This window comes from Drosophila bipectinata, chromosome XL (assembly GCF_030179905.1).
Source record: "Drosophila bipectinata strain 14024-0381.07 chromosome XL, DbipHiC1v2, whole genome shotgun sequence".
NCBI lineage: Eukaryota > Metazoa > Arthropoda > Insecta > Diptera > Drosophilidae > Drosophila > Drosophila bipectinata.
This window is the reverse complement of record NC_091734.1, coordinates 347,708-375,084: the sequence shown is the minus strand read 5'-3', so window position 1 is coordinate 375,084 and position 27,377 is coordinate 347,708. Positions and strand designations below refer to the sequence as shown.

At 39.3% G+C, this 27,377-nt stretch overlaps 1 protein-coding gene across 4 annotated transcripts; it reads left to right on the top strand.

Annotated features, from left to right (window-relative positions):
* The first annotated feature begins 767 nt into the window (after positions 1-767).
* LOC108121173 (uncharacterized) lies at positions 768-25,873 on the top strand. 4 transcript variants are annotated; one of them, XM_070276966.1, is made up of 9 exons: positions 768-1,908; positions 16,148-16,813; positions 19,630-20,768; positions 20,835-20,933; positions 20,998-21,114; positions 21,170-22,045; positions 22,135-22,194; positions 22,251-23,306; positions 24,774-25,873. In XM_070276966.1, the coding sequence occupies exons 2-8, from the start codon at positions 16,544-16,546 to the stop codon at positions 23,260-23,262; spliced, it is 3,573 nt and encodes a 1,190-aa protein (XP_070133067.1). In that variant the 5' UTR covers positions 768-1,908; positions 16,148-16,543; the 3' UTR covers positions 23,263-23,306; positions 24,774-25,873. The 4 variants fall into 4 exon arrangements, with proteins under 4 accessions (XP_070133067.1, XP_070133069.1, XP_070133063.1 ...); XM_070276968.1 differs by having other exon boundaries at positions 16,180-16,813; positions 22,251-25,873; XM_070276962.1 differs by having other exon boundaries at positions 22,251-25,873.
* Positions 25,874-27,377: the final 1,504 nt, after the last annotated feature.

Below are 27,377 nucleotides of genomic sequence, written 5' to 3'. Positions count from 1 at the left end.
CAGTGTGCCGCGATGTCGAATATGGACAAGTACTATCTTCGAGGTCGCTGCTTCAAGACGATAAAGGCGAACGGGTGGCTCGGCTTGTTTGACGGGACCATGGAACCGGAATCCTTTCCAGAAGAAGAAGAAGGAGTAACTTCCTTGTAGCTCCCATAACTGAAGAAGGAGATACGACCGCAGATGATACCCAAAACAAATTAATGGCCAAAAGAAGTTGCAAACATTTTAAAGACTCGAATGGAATTCAGAATACTGCGGGAGAAGGAATATATAATCAAAATACTCGAAATACTGAAAAGAGACTACGAATAATTAAACACTGACTTGCAAAAAAACTAACCAATTACCATGTTTTTTTGTTTTTCTTTTTTTTTCGTGTTTTGTGTCCAAATTATTGGTTTAAATTTTATAACGGTATCTCGAAAGCGGGCATTTGGTATTAAATATACCAGAACTAGGGATGGGATAAAAATCGATATTTCGATAATTGTGGGCGGGAAATATCCAAGTCATCGGGATTTGAAATAAATACTCAAATTTATTTTAAAAAGACTGTCTTGGTCTTACTTTTTGCATTAACTAAAATAAAATTAGTGACACAAAACATTAGCAGCTTTATGGAGGGTTTTATTTGGATTTAATTTTGCTCATATACAAGAGCTTAGTGTGACCAAACAGAAAGTACCAGAAAATCCATCGATAGGCGATAGTATAACCGTATATGTATCGGTTGGACATTTCGATACAGATTTGTGTTCGACATCCCTAGTTTGTTTTGCTTTTCATTTCAAACGAGAAGGTTGCCCCAAAAAGCCTAGGGCGGCCCCAACAAAAAAGACCTTACCGCAACATAAATCGGGATAACTGAAAGAACATTCCGTTACAAGAACTCTGGTTTTTTGTACACCTATTCGAACTGTTTGAAAAAAGTGCGCTATATATGCAACGCTATTCCATGCCAACCTGACATGAAGAAACAAGTGTGTGTGTGTGCCGCATGTACCGCTACTCGACAGCAACAACAGAACATAATCGGCTGCAGCAAGAACGACAATTGCAACGACAATAGGAGGTGCATTCTTTAATTGTGTTTACCTTTTCGACTGTCATTCGTTACACACACACACACACATGCGTATATATGAAATATATTTTATAATTGCGTGTGTCGCGCGTCCTCCGGTGGAGTCGCCCCGTGTCTGACCGCCCCCCCCGCCCATAAAGTTCCTTGTCGGTACGTTCCTTTTTGTTTGTTTGGTTTTTTTTTTTTTTTTGTTGTTGTTGGTGTGCACTCTCGGGTTTTCCGTCACCAATTGGAATGTGCAGCGGGCCAAAAAAAAAAATAAAAGGAAAAGCCATCAAAACGATAAGAAAACGCTAAGAAGAAGAAAAGGCTAAGAACACAAGAAGAAGAAGAAGAAGAACTAATTCAAGGAGCAACGATTTTTCTTCATGATTTTTGTTGTTTTTTTGTGTAAAATGAGAATAATTTATATAACATTATAAAAAGAATAAAAAACCATAAGCCAATCGACAATAATAAAAAAAAAAAAACAAGGCAACTACTTTAACAACAACAACAATGGCAACAACAATGGCAACTATAATAGTAGCAGCAAACGAGGCAACGGCCAAGTACTAATAAATATAATTTTTTTTTTTTTTTTTTACACATTCACATTCCATTTTTGATATTCTGTTGTGTGTGAAAAACTTATAAGAAAAAAAAACAACAACAAAAACACGAAACAAACGGCAAATAACAAAATTATCAGACAACAACAACAACAACAATCATCATCATAATAATAATAACAACAACAAGCGGCAACAGCAGCAACGGGCATAGCAGAAGAAGAAGAAGAAGAAGCAAGATAAATACATAGCAATTTCGACTAAATAAAGGTATGTGCGGCGATGGCGATGGCGACGACGATTTTACTTGACTTTATTATTACTAACTATACTAGAAGAGTGAGCGAGTGGCAAGATGTTGATACACACACTCACACTAACAGAGAGACATCAACTTACTCACATATGTATGCATACATATTTCATTATTAGTTTAACTCTTCAATTTATTATTGTTATTATTGCTGGCTCGGCTCTGCAGCGAAGCTCTCTTTGCTCTCGACCTCCTTCCCTCTCTCTGGCTGCCTTGGCTGCCTTGGCTTGACTCCTTGGCTCCCCTTTATGGGCAGCTCTCTCTCTCTCTTTAGTAATGGGCTCCAATGTCTCTGGAGAGTGCTGCTCTCTGCTAGTTCTTAGCATTGTTGTTGTTGTTGCTGCCATTAACTATGTTCACTTGAGCGCAGGAATAGTTACGTTAAAGTTAAATCAGTGCGTTAACTTGTATGCATGTTTGTGCGTGTTCGTGTGTGTGAGAGGGTATGGAGTGTCTATGAACACCTGTGAGCGCAGAAATAGGGACTCAATCGGAAGGATTTTATTTAATTATTATTTTTATTAAATTAAATTAATAATTAAATAAAGTAGCAAATAGCATAGCTTTCAAATCAGAGTTCTAGTCAAGTCTTACTTTACTTATTTAGTTGGCTCTATTTAGCTGACCTCGACTGTTTAGGTATTTTCGTGTGTGAATAAAGATTACGCTTTATTTTTCCATTTTTTTTTTTGAATAGTATGCCTACGAAAATTGTTTAAGAAATATATCAGCACAATTGTATTTACCTTTAGCGTGGTTTTGTATCTGTATCTGTATCTGCGTATGTCACACGTATCTGTATCTGTGTATCTGTGTGTGGTTTTATTGTTCTTTCATATTTGATCGCCCGCTTGATAAAATAGAGAAGAAAAACAACAACCTAGTTTAAAGCAAACACCACTGTTTGTTTTATTATGTATGTATGTATGTATGTATGTATGTTTATAAATTAAATAAGTGATTTTTGTATTGCCACATGGCTGAGATTTGTAGATACAAAATGTATCTATGCTGAGTATCTCGGTTATGCAACATATTTCAGTAGATCCCTTAATTACGTCTCCCATCCCAAACTGCCAACTAATGTTTTTCTCATTAAGAACCACCCTCCCCCACCCCCTTGCATTCTTAATTAATTTTAAAATCAATAGATACAAATAGTATCTGTATCTACGAGGAAACTGGTTAAGATTCGCAAACCTTTTCAGCTCAATTTTCCATCTTTTTTAATTGAATTTCAAATTATAGAGCCCCCGTCTATAAGCTTATGTAAGCTGTGAAAATCGAGAAAAATAAACAGGAAGCTCTGAGATACATATCTCTCTTCTGCAGATCTGCGGATCCTTCCAGAGGCCCTTCCCTTTTACCATAGCTGGCATTTGCAATAAAAATATACGAAAAATGCGAAAAATAATACCCACTCGCTGCACATATTTGTTAACATTACCATTACCATATCCCATTTCCAATTTCCAAGCTGGCTCCTCTATGTGACTCAGATACAACAACCAACCAAGCACAAGATACAACAAAACAATAACAACTGAAATACAACAAAAAAATATAAATAAAAAAAACTGCAACAACAATAAACGCACACACCTATTTATGTGGTTGCACACACACACATCTATATAGTCTCGGAATAAAAAACGATATGCATATGTAACTAAGCGAGTATCATTAAATGCAGATCTCTATAAAAGCATAAAGTACAACAACTCAAATCAGAGTTACTGGCTGGGAGTACCACGAAGCTTGGATACCCTGCAGGAGGGTTTTGAAGATAACTCGATTAAGGATCTATATGGATACAGATAGATATTAGACAGATCTTAAAGATAGGGATTAGTATTCCATAGTTTTGAGGGGTTTTGAAGAGAATCTGATGAAGAATCTATATAGATACAGATAGATATTAGACAGATCTTAAAGATATTCTATAATTTTAGTATAAGGGTTAGGGTATTAGGTTCTATAATCTATATTAATGGTATAGTATAGTATAGTATTCTATAATTTCGAGGGGTTTTTGAAGAGAATTTGATAAAGAACCTATATAGGTACAGATATTAATATTAGACAACTCTTAATGATAGGGATTAGTATTGTATAATTTTGAGGGGCTTTTGAAAAGAATTTGATAAAGGACCTATGGGTTATGGGTAGATTTTGAATAGATTCTTAAGTTAAGGATTAGTATTCTTTATTTTTGGTTGATTTTGGACAGAATTTGGTAGAAGATTTGGGGTTTATGGTTAGGTTTCTATAGATCCCAAGGTAGAGTATGAGTTTTGAGTATTTTTTTAAAGGTTAAAGATGGAATTCTTTAAAAAGAAGCAATGTTTTAGATTAAAGATAGATTATAGATTATATAGACTTAGATATAGTACAAAGATCTATAGTATAAAGATATAAAAAAGAAAGATCTCATAGTTTAAGAGCCATATTATGTATCTTTAATAGGTTTTAGATAGAATTTTGATCAAAAAACTACAACTTATAGATAGATTGGATAGATCTCTTAGTTTTCTAAGAGGTATCTTAGATCTTCTTACTAATATTTAGTATTTTTGGTAATTTTTATATAGAATTTGATGAGGTAATCTATGGATTATGGATAGATTTCATGGACTTTTAAGTCTCAGACTAGTGTTTTGTATCTTTAATGTTGAAATATAAAAAAATATCAAGTTTAAGCAGGGCTCCTAAAAGGAGTTATGAGTTATGGATGAAACTTAATAGATCTTCAAGATTAAAGGTAGTGTTTAAGGGTTTTTATACTAAAATATGACTATTTCAAGGTTTATACACCTTATAGATGGGTTTTTGCTAAAAATCGAGATAGAACTTATGAGTTATGGATAGATTTTATAGATCTTGATATTATAGATGATAACAGAGTCATATTTAGTATGTTTCCTACTAAAATAAGAAGTATTTCTTTCAATTTTGAGAAAGAAGTTATGAATTATGGATAAGACTTAGTAGATCTTCAAGATTAAAGCTATTATTTAGGGCTTTTATACCAAAATGCCACTATTTCAAGGTGTTTCAACCTTATAGATAGGATAGGTGGACAGCCAAGAAGCACCTAATAGATCCTTAAGTTTCAGATCTCCTTTAGTATTTTTCAGATACTAAAAATACCTCAAAAATATCTATATCCCAAACAGTTCTCAAGAAGTATGCAATAAATCTTCAAGATACCTTGCCCGATTTATAAGCCAGGATAGGGCTTAAAAGAAAAGTCCAAAGCGCAGAAGATAGGCCCAAAGAGGAAGAGGAAAGAAGGAAGAGGAAGAAGGGAGCCAAAGTAACATTTAAAATCGACTTTTTAGAGAGTGCGGTTTTTATTTTATTTATTCGCTCGGAAGGCAATAATAAAAAATGGAAATAAAAAAATGTTACAATACTCTCGAGTATGAGATACAAAAACACACCTAGCTCTGCTCCTAGCCTAGCTGGAGATACAGTACATACTGTACATACATATGTACATACATACATACATAGAGATAGAGGCACAACCGACCAACCAACCAACAATCCATAATAATCTTCCCGTAATTTATAGTCCAAGACAATTTATGTAATTTACAAATACCAAAAACCGAAAGAGACGGTTAAAGCGGACGAGGCGAGGAGAGGATGGGGATGGGGATGAGAGCGAATGCAACAACTGCACTCCTAGCCAGCCACTAACGATAATAACAATAACGAAAAGTAAATAAAACAACAACAACAATAATAAAAAATGGTAATAATAAAGAGTAGAGAGAGAAACAGCAAACACACACACACGGTAATGGCAATAAAGTGCAACACCAACAACAACCAACAACAACAACAACAATAGCGAACTAAATAAACAATTCAACAAATTTGATCCGAACCAGCCAGCAATACAGCAATACACACGTCTACAGATACAGATACAAAGATACACGAGCACAGTTGCAGATACTCGAGTTACAAGACAACTCACACGCACATCAAAAATGCATATCAAGACAAGAAAAAAACGCAAAAAAATGTAAAAGCCAATAAAAAATTAACCAAAAAAGTGCAAAGAAAAAATAGCTAAAGAAAAAGGAGAGACAAAAAAAGGCAGAAAATAATTCAAAGGAGCTTAAACATCCGACTGCATGCAGTTTATTGCAAGCAGTTTACTGCTTGACGCGTACACACAAAATGTCGTTCGCTCCTCGGAGTCGGAGCTTCAGCGAAGCCTCATTTTCTTTGTTTGTTTTTGCTTCTCAAGTTTGGTGAACGCATAAAATAAACAAGTAGTTGGGGCTCAGGGGTCACAGGGCCCCAAACTCGACTAGGTGATACCTTGGAAGTATTAGAACTGCTTCTAGAAGAGCTTTCTTCTGGGTGTTCTTCAAAGTTCTATTGAAAAGAAACCTTTTTTTTAGGATATTTTATCTCAAAGAATGTAATTATACCTATAGGATACCTTAAAGCCACTAAACTGCTTGTCTTTATTGCATAACTAGAAGAATGACTACAAGATCCTTTCAAAAGAAAGCAATTCTTCAAGTTCTATAAGAAGTGTTGAAGACTTTTTAGAATATTATGTCCCAAAAGTGATCACTATCCCTATAAGATATAAGTCTTAGCTTCAACTGGTTTCTTACTCTCCTCTTTGTAAGACTATCTACAAGATCTTTCAAAAGAAACCAATTCTTCAAGTTCTCTAAAAAGAATTGAAAACTTTCTAGAAGATTATGTTCCAAAAGATACCTAGAACATCGCTAAAATCTAGTCTTAGCTTCAACTGCTTTCTGATTCTCCTCTTCGTAAGACTATCTAAAAGATCCTTTCAAAAGAAAGCAATTCTACAACCTTCTTTCAGAAGAAACTACAAGTTGTTTATAAAATTCAGTTCTACAAATGACATCCATACCATCCATACCCCACAAGTCACTAAAATAAACAGTTCTGAAGCTTTCAGTTACTTTCTTCGTAAGAGTACCTTTCAGCACCCCTATGTTCTTCTTCAGCAATTCTTCAAATTCTACAAAAAGAAACTGAAACCCCCTAGAACCCAATATCCCAAGCTTCGAGTTACCTCGAACCAATATACCCGCCGCATACCCATCACCATCTGAGAATCGTCCATAAAAGTCTGTGTGGAAAATGTACAACTTGAACCCATAAACTCACAAACACGCACAGACAGGCACACACACACACACACACACACACCATAGAGACAGATGCTGGCTTGGATGTGGTAATTGCATTTATTGCACGTGCTCTAGCCGTCTCTGTTGCACGTTTGGAGCGTCGTCTCTATTCTTCTCGCCCCCCCACCCGTCCGTCCCCCTGCTGGGAGAGTCTCAAGCACAGAATGTAAGGCCATAAAAATATTCTTCAAGCTGTAAACTTTTCTATGCTGCAGTTTCTTTCGGGTTTTTGCTTCTTTTCTTTTTCTTTACTTTCTTGTTTCTTGAGTTGCCGTGGCAGTAACCGTACCCCCCACTGCCCTCTGACAAGTACAGGGTATCAATCAAGCAGTTCTAGTGTGCTTTGCTTTTTCTCTGCTTTGCTTTTTTGAAGAAAATCTTAAAAAATTGAAGAAGTTTTGGTAGAAAATGAATAGTTACAAGAATTATAGCATTAGTATAGATAGTATATAGTTCTATAAGACATAGTTTCTTAATTATAGTATGCTTTTAATCAAAAAGCATGCTTTTTAGCTTCCTTCTAAGAACTCTTCTAATTCTTTGCTTTTAAAGACTTGAAACTTGTCAGGTTCTTCACATTCATTGTCCAACTCCCATTTCTAGTTGTTCTAAAGCCTTAAACCGACTATTATTTTAAAAAGCAGCTGTTTTCTGGTTCTTTGGCTTTCTTGCTTTTTGAAAAAGCAAAGCAGAAGCCGCCAATTATAGAGAACCCTCCTCTGAGGCATCTTTTTCGATGCCCGATGCTGAATATGAGGCTTGTCTATTGAAGCCTGCCTGCCCGGGCCCGGTTCCTTCGCTCCCCAGTCTCCAGTCTCGATTCTTGTTTCTCGGTTCGCGGTTCGACTTCTCTCCTTTTTATTGCCATTTTTTTTGTTTTTTTTTTTGATATTTTTGCTGGCTGGCCGGCTCTCCCATCTTTGTGGCTTATCTCTCTGCGTATATTTGCCAAGTTTTTCATCTAGTTCTAGCCTGGTCGATTCCTGTTTCGTGGCTCTCCTGCCTTTCCGCCGCCCACACGCATCTCCTTTTGTGGAAGCGGTCGGTTGACTTTGTTTCCGATATCCTGGGCCCCCCAGTTCTACCATACTATTATTGTCTCTACAGAAGACTCTTTCGGTAGTTTCTGTTTCTGATTTCTGACTGGTGTGTTCTTTGCAGTTCTTTGGAAGTCTTGCTGCAAATTATTTATTTAAGCTATTTTCGCTGAAAAGAATACCTCAGCGTATTGCATTTAGTGTTTATTGTGGCACAAAGAAAACTGTTTACATCATCAGATACAGCCTGATACCTGATGCCATCGAATATCGATATCGACCAAAGACCGAACACCGAAGACCGAGTTTATAAACACATTCCAATCTTTCTCCAATTGAATTTACAAATGTTTTCGCTCACTTGTGTTGTACAATTTCCTCACACAGACGGCCCAAGATGCAGATACACAGATGCAAAGATACAAAGATACAAAGATACATAGATACATAGATACATTGAGGCAGCTGTAATCTGTAATCTGTAATAACGCGCGCGAGCGAGCTGGTGTGTCTTCTTCCGGAGCGCTGCTATTGTTATTGCAAGTACACGTCAAATTATTGTTCACGTCGCACATTGTCGTGAGCTTGTAATTACCAACTCGCCCCCCCTCCCCTCCCCTCGATTCAAAAGCCCGCCCGGGGCAGTGAAGTGCAGTGAGTCCTCGATAAGTGCCATCATATGAGTGTGATTTGGAGAAGGCGAAAAGTGGATAGATGTCAAGTGGTGGGATTTCCAGAGAGTGTGGAAGGTTGGTATGGAAGTTGGAGATGAAAATATATCGATTTTCCATCGGAAATCGATTCAAGACTAAAACAAATATCGATTTCTTTAATTAAGTGTTGAAGAAAGTGATCCTAACTATGTAGACATAGAATTTGTTCGATTTTATTCAAACAGTGTAATGGAAATGGAACTGGGAATAAAAGTGCATAAAAGAAGGGTCTGGAAATGTATCGATTTATTCGATTGGTTTATCAATATGATGTTGAAATCGATTCTTGGCTATAAGAAACATTGATTTTCGTAAAGAATGGCTTAAAAATCGATTTAAAAGTTCATGGAAGGAAGTTTTTCGAAAGCTAGAAGAGGAAATATGTCGATTTTTTCGATATCTTTATAAGGATCTTAAAGGAATCTATTCTAGAGTTTACAAAAAAACGATTCTTTTCGATATATATAGTGGATATTATAAAAATACCTTCAAAAGTAGGTGGCATGGCTGTTTTATAGAAAGTAGAGGTGATAATAAATCGATTATTTCGATTTTTTGTATAAGAATGTTAATGAAATCGATTCTGAAGTTTAAGAAACAGCGATTTGTTCCACATATATAAAGGATTTTATAAGAATCGATTCAAAAGTTCATGAGAAGGAGTTTTTGTTACAGTTAGAAGTGGGAATATATCGATTTTTTCGATTTCTTTATAAGGATAGTATTGAAATCGTTTCTCAAGTATAAGAAACGATAAAAATTATGTTTTAGAAATCAAATCTAATGTTTGTAGAATAAAGTTGTAGAATATGTATGTCAACTATATCTAATGTATGCAGAATAGGAGCTTGGGGTTAAAAATATCGATAGATCGATAGACCTAAAAGAAAGATTGAGGAATAAAGTTCTTACAGAAGTTAGAGGTACAAAATATCGATAGATCGATAGACCTAAAAGAAAGATTGATGAACAAGACTTAATGCTAGTAGAAACAACTGAATAATTAATAAAAATTAATAATTAATCGATTTCGTACTATAGATGGCAACTTGTACCGTCCCCCGAATGCAATAATAAACAATGCAAAAGTTGTCGGCCATAAAACCTGTTAAGCACATGTATATTTCATAACCTTCATGATACTTTTCGAGTACATGCTTCTTATCTTATTTATTTTCCCGCGACTGTTGTTGTTTCAGATTAGAGGAGCAATAGCCACTCCACTAGCTGGTGGGGGGAGTGTGGGGAGGGGAGGGGTGAAAACGGTGTTATCAAAATTTTCATATTTTAATGCTACATATTTGTGAATGGATGGAGAGGTGGTGGGGGGGAGGGACTAAAAAATTTCCACCAAAAAAGCAAGACAATTGTCTTCTTTCGAGTTCTTTATCGCATTTATTTATTTTTAGATTCTTTTTGGGGTTGAACTTTGACAGGCACTACTGTAGCTTCGGACAAAGAATGATATTCTTTTGGGGCAATTGCATAATCTTCTTGCTCTTTACTCTCTTCGCTCCTCTCTTTGGTAAGCGAGCGAGAGAGAGCGAGCGGGAAGAAGCTCTCAAATCAATTATGAAAACGGCAATTTGTTATGCAAGGCCATGGAAGCACTGCTTGCCAAGAGAGAACTGCTTGCCGAGGGCACTGCTTTAAGCTGAGGTTCTTGATCTGTGATCCGAAAAGAAATACTACTTCTCTTGTGTTATTTGGAATACTTTCCAAGTCAACAGACAACCGGCAGTTGGAATTTATCTAGTACTCGCCAAAACCAACAATCTCACAGATACAAAGAAATGGGAAGAATAAGAAAAGGTTTACTTTGTCATCTCTACGCTTCTTCTTCAATTCTTCTGGGCGGTTATAGTTCTTGTTCTTAGCCTCCATTCTATTCTTGTTCTATTCCGCTCGCAAATATTAAATTGTATGTCGGTATCCGTGTATATGCCACCAGAAGAAACCCCCACCACCCCCCCCCCCCCCCAGCTAACAAAAACCGAACCAACAACCAGCCAACCTCCCCCTTTTTGTAAACTTGGCTCGCAGCGTTCGTGTGCGGTGTATAAATTTTCTGTGGAACTGTACAATAGCTAAAATAATCATAAAAAACGAAAAAGAAATAACAAACTTTAAAGCGACTACTTTGTGTGTGTTTGTAGAGGTGAGCCAACAATCACACACACACACAAACACACACACACAGTTGTGGTTAAAATAATAGCACTGTTCTTTTTGAGGTTCATTAGCGTTCAGGTTATTGACTTGAAAGATTCTCAAAGGAATTATTATTCTCTAAAGAAATAAAATACTAAGTATAGGTTATGATACTGTCTTTATAATAAAGAAAGAATAGTGCTACAATTTATCGATAAAAATCGATTAAAAGAGAAGAACTATTGTTCAGGTTAGTGACTTCAAAAGATTTCCTAAAGGAATTATTATTCTTTTGAAAAAATAGAATATCAGATATAGAAAATAAAGATAGTAGATAGATGAAGGTGGTTTAATTCATCGATATAAATCGACAAAAATAATAGAAGAGCTCTCCAGAAGGTTCTCTAGAAGGAGAAGAGAGGGTTCTTAAAGATTTTTTAGATTCCTAAAGGAATTATTCTTCTTTTGAAAAATTAGAGCAACAAATATGGATTATAACACTCTCTTTGTAATAATGAAAAATGATTATAATAAAGATGTTGCAATTTATCGATAAAAATCGACTAAAATAATAGAAGAGCTCTCTAGAAGGTTCTCTAGAATAAAAATAGAAGGTTCTCAAAGATTCCTTAAGATTCTGAAAGGAATTATTCTTCTTTTGAAGAATTAGAGCAACAAATACTCTCTTTGTAATAATGAATGATGATTATAATAAAGATGTTGCAATTTATCGATAAAAATCGATTAAAATAAAAGTTATCCTTTTTTAAAGGTTCATAAGAATTTGGATTACAAACTTTAACGACTTTTAAAGGAATTTTTCCTTCTTAAATGACTAAATTATAAAATGGAGGTTATAAACCTGTAGAAATGCTAATTTATCGATAAAAGTAACTGAACTATTCTAGTACGTAACTAGTAAATGAAATATTCTTTATAAAAAGGGAATAAAAAGTAACACAGAGCCTTTCAGGATTTAGATATAATCATTTATCGATAAAAATCGATAACTATTCTCCAGCTAGTAGCTCGCACGCCGCTGCATGTCGTTCGACTGTCTATTTGGGATATATGGCCTGGCCTGGCCTGGCATTATGTGTGGCTGGGGCTGGGGGGGGGAGGGAGGGATAGTTAGTGGAAGTAGTGTGTATTTGCTTTTCCCGTCGACTTGTTCTTGTTGTTTCTTGAAATAGTTGCTAGATTCGTCGGGTGGTGGGGGGAGGAGGAGGTTCGTGCTTGGGGGTTCGGGCTTTGGGAGCTTCGTGTGGTTTGTTTGCTCTGCGACTGCGGCTTTGGCTCTTGTGCTCTCTTCGCTCTCTTTATGTTTTTTTTCACATTTAGTTTGTTTTATGATGATGATTTGTTGTTGTTGTTGTTGCTTTGGTTGTTGTTGTTGTTGTGCAGAAACAGAAATCTCAAGTTTCTTGACTTTCCAGCCGGGTTCCTGGCACTTTTCCGTGCCATGCTCTTGCTCTCTCACGCACCTCTCACCCCAAATAATAAGCGTTTCGTTTGTTATAAAAGTTGGTCTTCGGTCTCCTCCATACAATATTTCCTCATCAAACACCAGTACACACACATACACACACACACACACACACATAGACATAGACATAAAAACCGCGAATGCGCGACGTTTGCTTTTCAGTTTTTCAACTTTTCAGTTTTTCCCACTCTCGTATGTATGTAACATGTCTCCCCTCTGCCCTCTACCACCCCCCTGGCCCATCGTCGTAGTCGTCCCATTGTCTCCGACTGTCTTTATATGGGTTCAATTTTATTTAATTTTTATTTTAAAACCTTAAACAATGTCTGGCTCTCTGACTCGAAATGGTAATTGATAGAGGCCCTGGGCCGGGGGTATGCGACTTGGAATGGGAATGGGAAGCTATGTGTATGTAGCTCCATATGCGGGTCTTGGAAACTATTCATATAAAGTCGAGATTCCATAACTTTTCAAGCACATGCACGTCCATAAAAGATATACACACAACTTCGTCTCTTTTCGAAAGGGGGATTTGTGTATTGAAACAAGTTTCTTGATTTTTATGTTCATATCCCATAAAAAAAAATAAATAAAATCAAGAGTCAAGGGTATTTACGTTGCTTTTCAGATGACCTTTGTTTCAAAAAACTTTTACAGTCTTGGGGTTTTTGCTTTTAAAATAATAAATGTTTCAAGTAGTTCGGAGATCTTGTCTTCTTTTGTCATTATTTCGGAAAGTACCTCTTCAATCTTTCTGAAACTTTAGCACATTCTTCTAAAGCTTATTCTATTTCTATAAAGATGATGAAAGATACCGAACCCTGTATCGTAACCCTATAAACCAGATTTATAAAAAAAAAGCTCTGTATTAGTCTTTAAAAAGTACTAGTTGAAGAATAACCTTTTTTAGAGCTTTACTTCTTTTGGCATTATTTCGAAAAGTATAACCCCAATCGATCTGAAATTGTAGGGATTTATTCCATGCATGTTCTATTATATAAAAAGACAACAAGAAATACCGAACCCTGTGACCCCTTGTATCACAACAACAACAAAGACAAGTTCTGTATAATAAAAATATGTAAATTTTAAACTGCTTATCTAAAAACTGCTTTATCTCACAATCAGTATGCATTATGTTGATTTTTGTTGTTGTTGTTGTTTGAGGAGTGGAGAGGGGGCGGTTGTGGGAGGAAGTGGGTAGTACTGCTCGTTGTACAAACATGTATTGCAAATTGCTTTGGCCAGTTCCAGTTTCCAGGTAAACTCTCCTCCTCTCTCTCTCCAGCGGCGGTGCTCTCTCAATGCACTTCCCTGTGCAGCCCGTCCGCCCGCCCGCCGCCTCCCTTTCTTTCGTCATTATGCGAGAGCCAAGCTTGTTCTTCTTCTTCTGTTTCCTTGACAGAGCGAGAGGAGAGCTAAGAAGAGAGGAGATCGCGCCAGATCAGAAAACTGAATTTCAATTTGCAAACTCATGTGCCTAGGATAGGACTCGGATTCTTCAGTCTTCTCGCTCACTATATTCTTTTATTTTCTTTTTTGGGATATAATTTTTTTCCTTCTTTTTTTTTGCAACAAAAACTGGTTGGGAATTTTTGCATTCCATTGCTGAATGCTGAACTTGAATTGCATTTGGAATTTGTTCTCAGTTCTCAGTATAGTTCCACGCATTTTCCATTTCCGTTCGTTCACCTTGTTCTTTCCAGTCATAGATATGAGATGGATGGATGGATGGGGATGGCTAAGGAGCTTAATGGAATGGAAACATCGATAGTTCGATGACTGCCTCTGATTTATTGATCGATAATTGATGATTGGACTAAAGAAGAGCAAGAAGCTTAATGAGAGCTCGCTCTCTCTCGTTGGGAAGTGAAAGAGAGGGGAGGAAGATGCGTTTACCGAGCCAAGTAAACCTAATTGCTCAACTAAATTACAGAACACACAAATTCCATAATGAGCGAAAGAGAAAGAGAACGAGCTTTGAATTTATCATACTTTGTCTTCCCCCCACAGACACACATACATACCATAAAGACCTACCCCCCCACTCCTCCCCCTTTCATAGATATAAAGTTTTATTTCATTTCGTTTCGTTACGATTTTTGCTATTATTATTTGTTCGTGTCTCTCGTTGTCATTGTATCTGTATCTCCCTCTCTATGCGATATATCTATCTATCTATCTGTGTGTCTGTCTCTATGTGTGTGTGTGTGAATGTTATTTTTTAGTTTCGACTTGTTTTCTTTTGTGTAATTTTATGTGCCACTGTATGTGTGTGTGTGTATCAAGTTCATAACTTTTGTATGAACGGCAACGACAGTAAGAATTGTTGTACTATTGTTGTTGTTGTTGTTGTTTTTTTTAAATCCACACAATAAATATGTCTGTAAAATATGTACGAGTATGCTTGTGTGTGTGTGTGTGTGTGTGATTGCCATTGTCTTGTCTGTGTGAGTTGTTGTTTTCTTTATTTCTTAGTTTTTTTTTTTTTATTTTTCACATTTATTTTTTTTTTTCTAGTTTGCTTGCTCGTTGTTTTGTTAACTCTTATTTAGTTTTCTTCGAGTCTTGAGCTCGGTATCGGTATCGGTATCTCTCGGTATCATATTTTTCGTGCACACACACATTTTTCGTTACACAACCGCCGGAAAAAACTACATACTATAATTATTAAAATTAAGACACGTTCTTGGTTGGTTTCTAAAAACTATTCTTGCTGGAGATTACTTGCTTTTGAGGTTTGAAGGTTTTTTGCAAGAAAATTTTACTCAAAATGTGATATAATTTACCGAAAAGTGTATATAGATACTTAGATACTTGGTATCTTGAAGATACATCGTCTGTGAGGTGCAAATATGTGATGGATTTTGAGATATGGAAAGGTTTCTGAGAGAAAAGTGATCTCAAAAGGCTTAGAATTTCTTTAAAAACATTTTTAAGATAGTTGTAAATGCTTAGATACTTGGTATCTTGAAGATACATTGTCTGTGAGGTTCTAATATGTGAGATCTGGTGGAATTTATGGTGAGAAATGCATAAAATTTTCGAAATAACCTTTAAGAATCTCTTAAAAATGCTTAGATATTTGGTATCTGAAAGATATATTTATTTTTAAAGGTTTTTATGAGAAAATTCATCCAAAAGTGATAAGAATTGTATAAGAAACATCTTAAAATGATTAATAACTACATATGTAGATACTTGGTATCTGTAAGATATATTTAAAGTCACACTCAAATATCTAAAAGATACAAAATTGCACCAAAACTTGAAGATATAAGCCCTCAAAGAAAAACTAAAACTAAAACAATAATAATTAATTATAAGATCTATAGAATACCTTAAGACACCCCCTTAGATTCTTGGTATCTTGAAGATACATTTTCATTGAAACTCAAATATCCGAAAGATACACCGACAAAGCTGAACAATGAGCTCTCATGAGCGCTCACAAGCTTTCCAGTTGCTGTTTGGTGTTTTGTTTATTTAGTCGTCGCCCTTCTTGGGTTACCTAGCACCACCTTTTTTTATTCCAGTGTAGTGCACGTTATAACGTACACAATTCGCATTATTAATAAATAGTTTTCTTGTTCTGCTCTGCATTCACATTTCAGTTAACCAAAGCGAAGGTTCTGTTGTTTTCCAGTGCTCCACCGACTCCGGGCTCCGCGACTCTCTCTCTCTCAGTCTCGCATTGCGTCCGCGTGCCACTTGTTGCCGGCTAGCCGCTCTCTTCGGCTCTCGCTCTCTCGGTTGGAGTGCGTTGGAGTCTCTCTCTCACCTTATTGATTGATCCACCTTTCTGGCTGGAAAAGTGTGGGCGTGTGTGTTGGAAGGACAGGACAGGACAGGACAGGATACAACGAAGGAACAAACAAGGAGGAGCAAAGAGAGACGGAGACAAGGAGGGATGCAGTTGATGGCTAGCGGCTACCGTTACTCCTGCAGCAGCTCCTCCAGCTCCAGTATTTCCAGTAACTGCTCTTATCAGCTGACCGCCCCCCATCACCATGGAGAGCAGCGAGCAACAGGAGGGGGTGGGCAGCAGCAGTTGCAGCAGCAGCAGCATCAGCAGCAGCAGCAACACTCCCCAGCTATGTCGCATCTGTATTACCACCCACCACAGTAACGGTAATGCCACTACCACCTCCAGCAACAACAACAACAACAACAATAATAACAACAATAATAATAATAATAATAACGGAAGCGATGGATTGATTTCCATATTTGGCGAGGATGCGCTCTGGCAGAAGATTTCCACGCTGGCCAACGTCAAGGTGAGAGCAAAAAAAAAAAAAAATCGAAAATTAGTGTGTGAGAGTGATGTGTGTGTGTGTGGTGGAGAGAGTGCAAGTGTAAGGGGTGAAGGTGAGAGCATTTCTAACGGGCCAGCGATGAAAATAAGAGAATGGGAAGTCGCAGCAGCGCAAGAAGAAGATGAACTGAAGGTCAAGTCTTACAGGTTACAGTGGTCACTCCCCGCCCAAAACTCGACAAATTTTTAGTTTCTCAAGAGAGAGCGTGCCAGACCAGAGATTAGAATTACAAATCAGAAGCAGATCAAAGTTGATAACAAAAAAGAAAAAGAATTTCCGATAAGATTATGAACTCCAACCACAACTTGTTCCAACCTCAGAAAGAAAATGAAACTATTTTGGGAGTATAACTACTATTTTTTATTTATTATTTGTAGCTATAAATTAACACCCACTGTTGAGAAATATTTACGACTTGCCAGAGTTTATAGTACGCCATAAAAGTCATTAAAGTTTATTTATTTTTAGCCTCAAGTTTTCGCCGGCAACCACTGTATTTATTGATTTTGATGTTTATGCTTTGAATTATTTGCTTTTTCTTTCTCTTCTCTTCTCATCCATTCCATTGAATCTGAAATTAACAAAAAAAAGTTCTCTTCTTTAAAATCGATCTTAATTTGTATTCCACTATCGATCCGAAGAACCTTTCAGTCCCAGGAAGTATGCATGAAGTATACTGGCACAGTGGTTGTGGCAAGTTTCCTCGCGGGTAGCATGTTTAATCATGTTTTTTTCTCACTAATTATTAAATAAAGTGTGTGGCTGCTATTTGCACTCACTGTGTAATTTCAAGAATTCTTCGAACTCTAAAAAAATAAATAATAAATAAACACCAATACACCCGAAACATTTCTTATTTATTATTCGTATTAATTTTTCATAATCGTATGTACTCGGATACATACTCTTATGTACATTATTCATAGGTATTGTGTGTGTGTGTTGTGTTTTGGAATCAGTTTTCATTGCTTTGTCTTCCCTGTGGGGAGGGGGTGGTTGTGGGGGGTGGGGGGAACCACTACCTCTCGCCTTCTGTTTATTTGTTCGGTTTTAGCTTTTTGGCCCGAACCCGAACCGGGTTGGGGACGGACTGGGGCTTGGTTAGTTTATTTTATTCATATTGTGTGTATTATGTGGCGTGTATTGTGTATACAATTTTTCAACAAACAGCGTTTCATATTTTTCCACCGACTCTCCATGGAATTTCTTGGCTCTTTGCCGCTTTTATTTCACATATCCACATATTTATTATTTTCTTAATTCTTCGTTTCATTTCGATTCTCTACTTGCCTGTTTCTTGGCTTTTGTCAAATAATTTACCGTTCGAATTGAGCTTTGAGCTCCACATACGGGTCTATAGATAGATTTTTTATGAAATTTCTTTTTTTTTTTTTTAAAGGGAAAAAAATATTCATGTTTCTTCTTTTAGAACTTTAACAAATAGACTCGTAAAATATTATAAAAGTTGTAAATATTCTTTAATTTTCATTGAATATCAAAATTATATTAATTATCCTTTATAAACCCCGGGTTTTTTTATTTTCCCCTTTAAGAAACCCATTTTTGAAACCGCCTTTTTTCAAAAACCTTTTAACTCTTTTTTTTCCCAAATTTCTTTATTTTAAACCTTACAATCTTATACAAAATTCATATTTCAACTTAAATTCCTCAACCTAGAAATCTAAACTTAACTTAACTAAATCTTAGTCCTATTTAAACTTAGAATACTTAATTTAAATTAATAAATTATAATATACAAATTTTCAAATTATAATTTTCAAAAAACTCTCTATATAATAATAGAATCTTTTCCTATAAACTCTATACAATTTTTATAAATATAAACCCCTTTTTTTTAGATTATTTTTTAAATTAATGAAACATATTTAAATCTTAAATAACTTTAATTAATTATATTTATTTAAATTATTTTAAATCATAATTTTCCCAAGAAAGTCTCTCTCTTGCCAACTCTCTTTCTCTCAGTGGCCGCTCTTGTTCTCTTTCTTTCGCTTCCACTTCGCATTCATGTTCGGCTTAGACGTTCGTTGGCCCCACGACTCTGTTTCTAGCTGTTGTTTTTGTTGCTCTTGGCTGGGGGTTGGGGGTTGGGGGTGAGTGGGTGGGTGGGGCCAAGGGGCACCTCTGGAGGGGCTGCCCAGCACGTGAATATGAATGGGGTGGCTCTGTCTCCCGTCTCTCAGTTGCAGTGAAGTCTCTGCTGTTTTTCGCATTTTCGCATTTCTTTTTGTTTTTCTTTTTTTTTTTTTTTTTTTTTCCCCCCCCCCCCCCCCCCAATTCATGTGCATATTTTTTCAATTTGATTCTCTCCTTTCTGGCTTTTCCTCGAAATGTGGAAATGCTGCAATTTTCTGGCTGGTTTCTGCAATTTTCCCACTTGGCTAAATTATGTTGCCAATTCAAGGAATTCCATTTCTCGTCTAAACTGACAGCCAGCCCCATTACTTATACATGCGTATTGTTTACCAACAGAGGAGGGCAGGGGGGAAGTACACCCAACCATCCATATATCCATACATCCATGTGTCCTAAAGTTTATGTCTAGGAAATGGTTTATGGAGTGGTGGGGAATACGGCAGTCCCTCGTCGGGTTCAAAGTGGAAGACTTCTCTGGAAGACTTCCCTGGAAGACTTCTCTGGAAGGCAAATAAATTATGTTCTCACATATCTACACTGCGAGAAAATGGGTGGGCCCAGGTCCATGACTAAATTCCCGACTAATATTCTCAAAAATACCCCTCTTCTGCCCCCTCCAGATCAGCAAGAACGACCACCTGCCGCAACAGGTGTGCGTGGGATGCGCCAAGCTGGCCATCTCGGCGTGCCAGTTCAAGAAGAAGTGCGAGGAGGCGGACACCTTCTACCGCCAGCAGCTGAGGCGCCAGAAGATCAAGGGAGCCGCCGGCGGAAGGGAGCCGAACGCCGCCGGAGCTGGCGGGGATCAGGCCAAGAGCAGCGGCTGCAGCAGCGGCAGTGGCAGCGGAAGCGGCAGCAGCAGCGGCAGCGGCAGCAGCTCCACCAGCAGCAGCTCCTCCTCCGACGAGGACGACGACGAGCCGGACAACGAGAACGGCCGGGAGGAGGAGGAGGTGGAGAATGGGAGTGGGAATGGGGAGGAGCACACCACAAGGCTGCAGAACGGACACGGCCAGGCCGGGATGATCAACGGACATGGCAATGGGAACAAGTCCGAGGACGAGGAGGAGGACGACGAGGAGGAGGAGGAGCAGGAGCATGGGCGGCGCAACGGGAGTCTGCAGGAGGAGGATGACGAGGAGGACGTGGAGGAGGTGACGCCCCACGGTGGCCATCCCCTGCTGCACGGCAACGAGGACGATGGCGAGATAACCGTCCACGGAGTCCACCCCAAGGAGCCCTTCGACTTCAACTCCATCCGCCTGATGCAGGAGTACATGCAGCAGCAGATGAACAAGTTCCCCAACGGCTCCGCCCAGGGGCCGCCGGTGGAGCTGGACCTCGAGGACCAGGACGACGACGACGAGGAGATGTCCCTGCCGCTGATACCCGAGATAGAGCTGATCACTCCCGGGGACGAGCCGCCTCCGGACATCACCGATCCCTCGCTGATGGTCAACGGCTCGGCTGGGGGCGTGGGCGTCGGCGGAGGAGGAGGGGTGATCCTGCCGCAGGGAATGCCGGGCCAGGTCCTCCCCGCCGGCCTGCAGGGCCTGCACCCGGGGGCCGGCTTCCAGTGCCCGCACTGCTACCAGATCTTCGAGATGAAGCAGATCCTCAAGGCGCACATGCAGAGCGTCCATGGGGCGCCGGGGCCGGTGTACGAGTGCAGCAACTGCCGGAAGACCTACTTCTACAAGCGCTTCCTGGAGAAGCACATCCGACGCGGTCGCTGCGTGAAGAAGCGCCGCAACCAGACGTGAGTACTCCCCACCCTTGTCCTATTCTTTAAGATTCTACTAAAGATTGGAATGTCCTCTTGCAGTCGTCCCATGCAGTGCTCCGACTGCCACGTCCTCTTCCCCACGGGCCACCACCTGGGCTGGCACAAGCGCACTGGCTGCCCCTCCAAGGCCGCCAAGATGTAAGTCCCGACTTTAAACTAGAAAGACCCATCTCCTAATGAATATCTTGTTGGACTCCGACAGGCCACTGCAGCAGCTCTTCAAGCAGAACATCGTGCAGTTCAACAACTTCCCGAAGAGGATCGCCGCTGGAGCCGCCAGGAAGCCCGTTGCCAACGACGTGCTCATCCAGAATCGCAAGTAGGTGTTGCAGGAGCGAGATTGTAGACCCTTCTTCATCATTTATTCCCTCAAGTAGACTCGGCCTGGCCAACAAGCGCAAGGGACGCACCCGCATCAAGCTGGACGCCAAGAAGATCGCGCTGGCCAAGCAGCTGATCCTCCGCGAGGCCACCACCACGGTGATCGCCAACGAGCTGAATATATCCCGGACCTTCGCCTGGCGTCTCCGCAAGAGCCTCGTGAATGGGGTCAGCCTACACGAGCGAGTGGTGGACCAGTCCCAGGAGGACCAGCAGCAGCAGCAGCAGCATCTGCAGCAGCTGCAGCACCAACAGCAGCTGCAACACGACCAGCCGGAGGTGCCGCCGCACCTGAGCCTGCCCTACGGCCACTTGGGCCTGGGTCTCATCAAGGAGGAGCAGCAGGACAGCGACGAGGAGGAGCAGCAGCAGCCGCAGCACCATCCCCATCTGCAGCACCACCACCTGGGCCTGGTGGACGAGTGCGGGGCGGAGGAGATCGGCGCCGAGGAGACGGCCGGCTACATGGGGGATGAGGATGCCGTGTCCGGCCTGCTGCACAACGGCTACGATCCCGATCCGGACTCGGATCCCGTCGAGAACGACCCCTTCGAGGGCACCGAGGCGGCCGAGGGTCGAACCGGCTCGGCATCGCCGCCGGCCACCTCGGTCCAGGTGCCGCCCGTGTCGGTCCAGGTCCATGCCGCCGCCGCCGCCGCCCGCAACGACGTGGAGGTCTATAAGCGCCTGCTGGCCGAGTCCCAGCACTTTCCCCACATCGTCAACGCCCAGCAGCTCCAGTTGCAGCAGCAGAGGGAGCAGCAGCGGGAGCGCGAGCGGGAACGGGAGCAGCTGCAGCTCCAGAAGCAGCAGCAGAAGGCCCATAACGGTGGAATGCCGATGCTGACCCGTTATCCTCCCACCGTCATGTAAGTTGAACAGAGAAGGCACAAGTTAGAGGGAGAGGGGAGCTGTAGAAAGTATCCTAATCCTTTGCGGTCTTCCCAATCCTTTTCAGGCACGCCCTGCCCGTCAACCTGTCCCTGCGCTCCATGCCCCACATGAACAGCAACGAGAGGTGAGTGTTTTGGGGTTCCACCTCCGGGAGATCTTATCGAACCTCTTCCTCCATAGCAATGGTAGCTCGAGCAGCAATGCGGCAGCTGGTGCGGCAGCTCCGGCCACGGCCACGCCCACTGGGAAGAAGCCGCGCAAGCCGAACGTCTTCATCGACGACGAGAAGTACGCGATGGCTAAGCTGCTGGTGGCCCAGAACTCGTCCACCATGGAGATAGCAAGAGCCCTGAACGTCTCCCAGATGACGGCCTGGAAGGTGCGGGACGCCATACTCAAGGGAGTGCCTCTGTCGTATCGCAACAAGCGGTCCGAGGGTCGTCATTCCGAGGATCTGACAGCCAAGGAGCAACAGCAACAGCAACAGCAGCAACATCAGCAGCAGCAACAGCAACAGCAACAGAAGCAACATCATCGCCAGCAACAACAATATCAGCAGGAGCTGCAGCAGCAACAGGAGCTGCAACAGCAACAGCAGGAGCTGCAGCAGCGTCAGCAGCAAATGGAGCTATTGAAGCAGCAGCGTCAGCAGCAGGAGATGCTACTGCAGCAGCAACATACATCACACTATCAGCAACAGCAACAACAGCAACAGCAGCAGCAACAGCAGCAGGGTCCACAGAAGATGTTGCATCCCCGCCGCCGACTTAAGGCCGCCGAACGGGAGCTGCGCGACAAGGAGATTACCCGGGAAATACTCGAGCTGATCAAGGAGGACAGCAACATCCAGTACTGGAAGGTGTCGGCCCGGCTGGCCGAGAAGGGCATCAACATCTCGCCCTCGTCCGTCTGCCAGAAGCTCAAGTCGATGGGCATCCACCGGCGCTGGAAGCCGGGCGACAAGCCGCCCATGCTGGCCATCAGCCAGCTGAAGGCGGCCACCGTGGCAGCGGCAGCGGCGGCAGCCGGCTTGGCTGGACCAGCTGCCGGGGGAGCCGGCACTGCCGGCGCTGGAGGCGGCGTACCAGCTGGAGGAGTGCCAGGAGGCGGGTTTGGTTTGCCGGACGATGGCTTCGACCAGCAGCAGTTCGATATGAGCGGCCAGCACTTCCTCAGTGCCTTCACCCGCTAGGAGACCCATCCGCTGGGTCATCCGGAGCATATATCCCGGACCAGGTACGGCGAGGAGAGGAGGATCCTAGGGCGGAAAGTAACCTTTTGAAGCGAATTCCTTTCGAGAACTTCCCTCCCGAAATATTCCGTTTTTATAATTTTTTAAGGTTAGGTATCTAAGTAGTTGAACAGGCTCGGACATGTCTGGACATGTCGGGACATGCTCGAACGAAAAATTAGTCCAAATTGTTAGACTTTTTGTTTATTTTTTTTTTTAGAAAGAAAACCACATCACATTCACATCGAAAATGCAGTTTTGAACTTTAATTTAAAGTTTAAACTTTAAAAATAAATTAGAATTATTATTAAATATTATGAGAATTATATAATTTTTGATGAAATTGTCGAAAGTGATTATTTTCCGCTGCCTAGGAGAACAGGTTATTTCTTTTACTATTATTATTATTATTATTATTTTGATTATTACACTGCAAGAAACAAAAATAGCCTGTATTTTATGTTTTTTTTTTTGTGAAAAGTATTTGAGAGACAGCGGAGATTGTGGATTGAAATGTATTTGTATTTGTAATGAGATATATATAATATGAGATATATATAGGCTATCATATATATATGCTAAGCATTCCTAGAATGTCACACACACACACACACACATGCAAACACACATGCATACACACAGGCATACACTTTCATTCCAAGAGAGTCCTTCGGGCAGCTTCCGTTTCCTTCCCTCCTTCTTCCCATCACAACATCCGCCCAAAAATTAAAGAGAGAGGAAGCACACACACACACACACACTGCGCTAATTTTAATTACTTTAATTACACATATACATATTTATTGTCCATATATGTGTGTGTGTGTGTGTGCGAAGACCTATTGCTTTTGTTCTCTGTGTATTTATTTATTTTACTCACGCATACCCGTACTGAGAACTATAATTTAGTTTAATTACAAAATAACAAAAGAGAACAAAAGAGAAAGCCAGAAGAGAGACAAGAAGAACAAACCAGAGAAAGGCAGAGAAAAGCGAGAAGAAAGTTAGCGACATAAGTGCAATTATCAAGCAAACAAACAAACAAAACAAAGTAAAAGCAGAAACAAAATAAGAAAATAAAACACACAAGAATGAACGGGAGAGAAGAGCGAAGAAAATGCCTTAGCCGGGGGGGACTTGAGGAATTCTTCTCAAGCTCTCGGCTGTTTTTCTTCAGAGTCTTCAGAGTTCGAAAAAAGCAGAAAACTCCATCCTACCAACCACGCCCCCGCCCCCACAAAATATTATAGCCAAATGTTAGTAAAAAATTTAAAAAATTAAAAAAAACAAAAACAAGCCAGAACAAAGTTTGAAACAAAAAAAGCAAAAGAAAGACAAGTTTTAGAAGAGGACTCATAACTGTATTTATTTACAGGCAACTTTTAGCTGTAAACAATATTGAAAGTATATATATTTCAACAAAATTATATATATTTTGATCTTTATTATGATTTTTATTTTTGTTGTTGCAGATTAAGAAATGAAAGGCATTCAAGTCTGCAAAGTAGCTTTTAGAAGCAAACTAGAAGGAGATAGTATTTTTTTTTGGATTATTATAAAATTATTATTATTAAAAATTATTATTATTAAAATGATTATTATTAAAATTATTATAATTAATACTTTATATTATTTTGTACAATTTTAAATTGTAACTGCTTTTTGTACCAGCCAGCAACAAAAAAAACAAGAAAATAGCATTCAAGCAACCAATTCATGAATGATTCCCTCCTCCACACACACACACACACACTTAACACACACACATACACATACACACCACTAAGCGCAAGCGGGCTAACGAACTGTGCATAGTATTTTCTATATAAATTATATAATTAAATCTAAATATATATTCATTACCATAAAGAAACAACAAATAATATCCATAAACTATATGAAACAAAACATTGAAATTTTAAACAAAAAAAACACACACACACACACATACATATAAAGATAATTCATATTTTTTTTGTTTTTTTTTTTTTTAAATCACTTGTCTCTTATTTATTAGCCTCTGCAGCTTATATACAAGTTAATAGACATTACATAATAGAGTATATATACATGAAACAAGACGAAACATATTTTTTTTTGTATGAAATGCAAAGGAAATGTTTGTGGAAATATATTATTTAAAGTTTATATATATATTAAAAACTAAAAACTAAAAACAAAAATATAAAGAATGTAACTTTAAGGATCCATTGCAAGCAGCATCAACAAATAGAACTGACGTGCCTATGTAGCGATTAAATCTGACACACACACACACACCCAGAACACACACTCACACACACACACATAAGTGCATACAATCACATAATCAAACACTTAGAGAAAAACTGATGTAACGCATAAAATAATCATTCCAAAATGTCATAAGAAAACGGAAAAATAAACAAGCAACAAAAAGAAAAGTAACAAAAACAAACAAAAACAAAAAAACGCTAAAAAAAATGAAAACAAAATCAGAACATTATATATGTATACATAAATGTAGCAGAATATATATATATATGAAACATGCTCTATATATATGTATATTTTTTATTAAATATTCCATTTGAAAAAAAATAATGTCTAAAGTGTGTTTTTTATGGGGGTTTATTTATTATCTTAATCTGTTTATTATAAATTGGTTAAGAAATTTAATTTAAATAATTTAGTGATATAAAGCTCTAAAACTCATCCAATATCTCGATTCTTCCAAAAAAAAATGCTGTTTTTGGTAAGTTTCTTGAAAATGAACCATTTTTTTGCTAAAAACGTAAAAAACAGGTCTTGTTACATTATTTGATTGGTATTAAATATTTAATTTCCTTAAAAGTATTAAGCTTTTGAATAAATAACGAAAACAGCTTTGATGTATGCTATAAAAAATGAAATCCCCAAAAGTAGGCAACATTTTTTCAATAACTTAATTTTGCTCCCAGTGCGTATACGTAATATTTGACAAAAAAACTGAATAATATTTTGTCTCAGGATTTTGATGCAAAACGGTGCAGAATCGATATAGAAATCGTTTAAGGTACTCCGCTTGAGAATCGGATGAGAATTGAGGAAGATATAGCCATCGCCGTGGGCCCTATAGGGGAAAACCCCATTTTGAAGGGATCCCATGGCAAAATTGGATAAAAAATCTGAAAAATATTTTGTCTCAGGATTTTGATGCAGAATGATGGAGAATCGATCCACAAATCGTTTAAGGTACTCCGCTTGAGAATCGGATACGAATTGGCCAAGATATAGCCATCGCCGTGGGCCCTATAGGGGAAAACCCCATTTTGAAGGGATCCCATGGCAAAATTGGATAAAAAATCTGAAAAATATTTTGTCTCAGGATTTTGATGCAGAATGGTTGAGAATCGATCCACAAATCGTTTAAGGTACTCCGCTTGAGAATCGGATACGAATTGGCCAAGATGTAGCCATCGCTGTGGGCCCTATAGGGGAAAACCCCATTTTCAAGGGATCCCATGGCAAAATTGGATAAAAAATCTGAAAAATATTTTGTCTAAGGATTTTGATGCAGAATGATGGAGAATCGATCCCCAAATCGTTTAAGGTACTCCGCTTGAGAATCGGATACGAATTGGCCAAGATATAGCCATCGCTGTGGGCCCTATAGGGGAAAACCCCATTTTCAAGGGATCCCATGGCAAAATTGGATAAAAAATCTGAAAAATATTTTGTCTAAGGATTTTGATGCAGAATGATGGAGAATCGATCCCCAAATCGTTTAAAGTACTCCGCTTGAGAATCGGATACGAATTGGCCAAGATATAGCCATCGCTGTGGGCCCTATAGGGGAAAACCCCATTTTCAAGGGATCCCATGGCAAAATTGGATAAAAAATCTGAAAAATATTTTGTCTAAGGATTTTGATGCAGAATGATGGAGAATCGATCCCCAAATCGTTTAAAGTACTCCGCTTGAGAATCGGATACGAATTGGCCAAGATATAGCCATCGCTGTGGGCCCTATAGGGGAAAACCCCATTTTCAAGGGATCCCATGGCAAAATTGGATAAAAAATCTGAAAAATATTTTGTCTAAGGATTTTGATGCAGA

What these genes read in the sequence shown, in the direction of transcription:
- LOC108121173 (XM_070276968.1), top strand. Translation starts at nt 16,544, where the DNA reads ATGGAGAGCAGCGAGCAACAGGAGGGGGTGGGCAGCAGCAGTTGCAGC. An exon ending in CCACGCTGGCCAACGTCAAG is followed by an intron (nt 16,814 to 19,629) that starts GTGAGAGCAAAA and finishes TGCCCCCTCCAG; the next exon opens with ATCAGCAAGAACGACCACCT. An exon ending in CCCTCCAAGGCCGCCAAGAT is followed by an intron (nt 20,934 to 20,997) that starts GTAAGTCCCGAC and finishes GGACTCCGACAG; the next exon opens with GCCACTGCAGCAGCTCTTCA.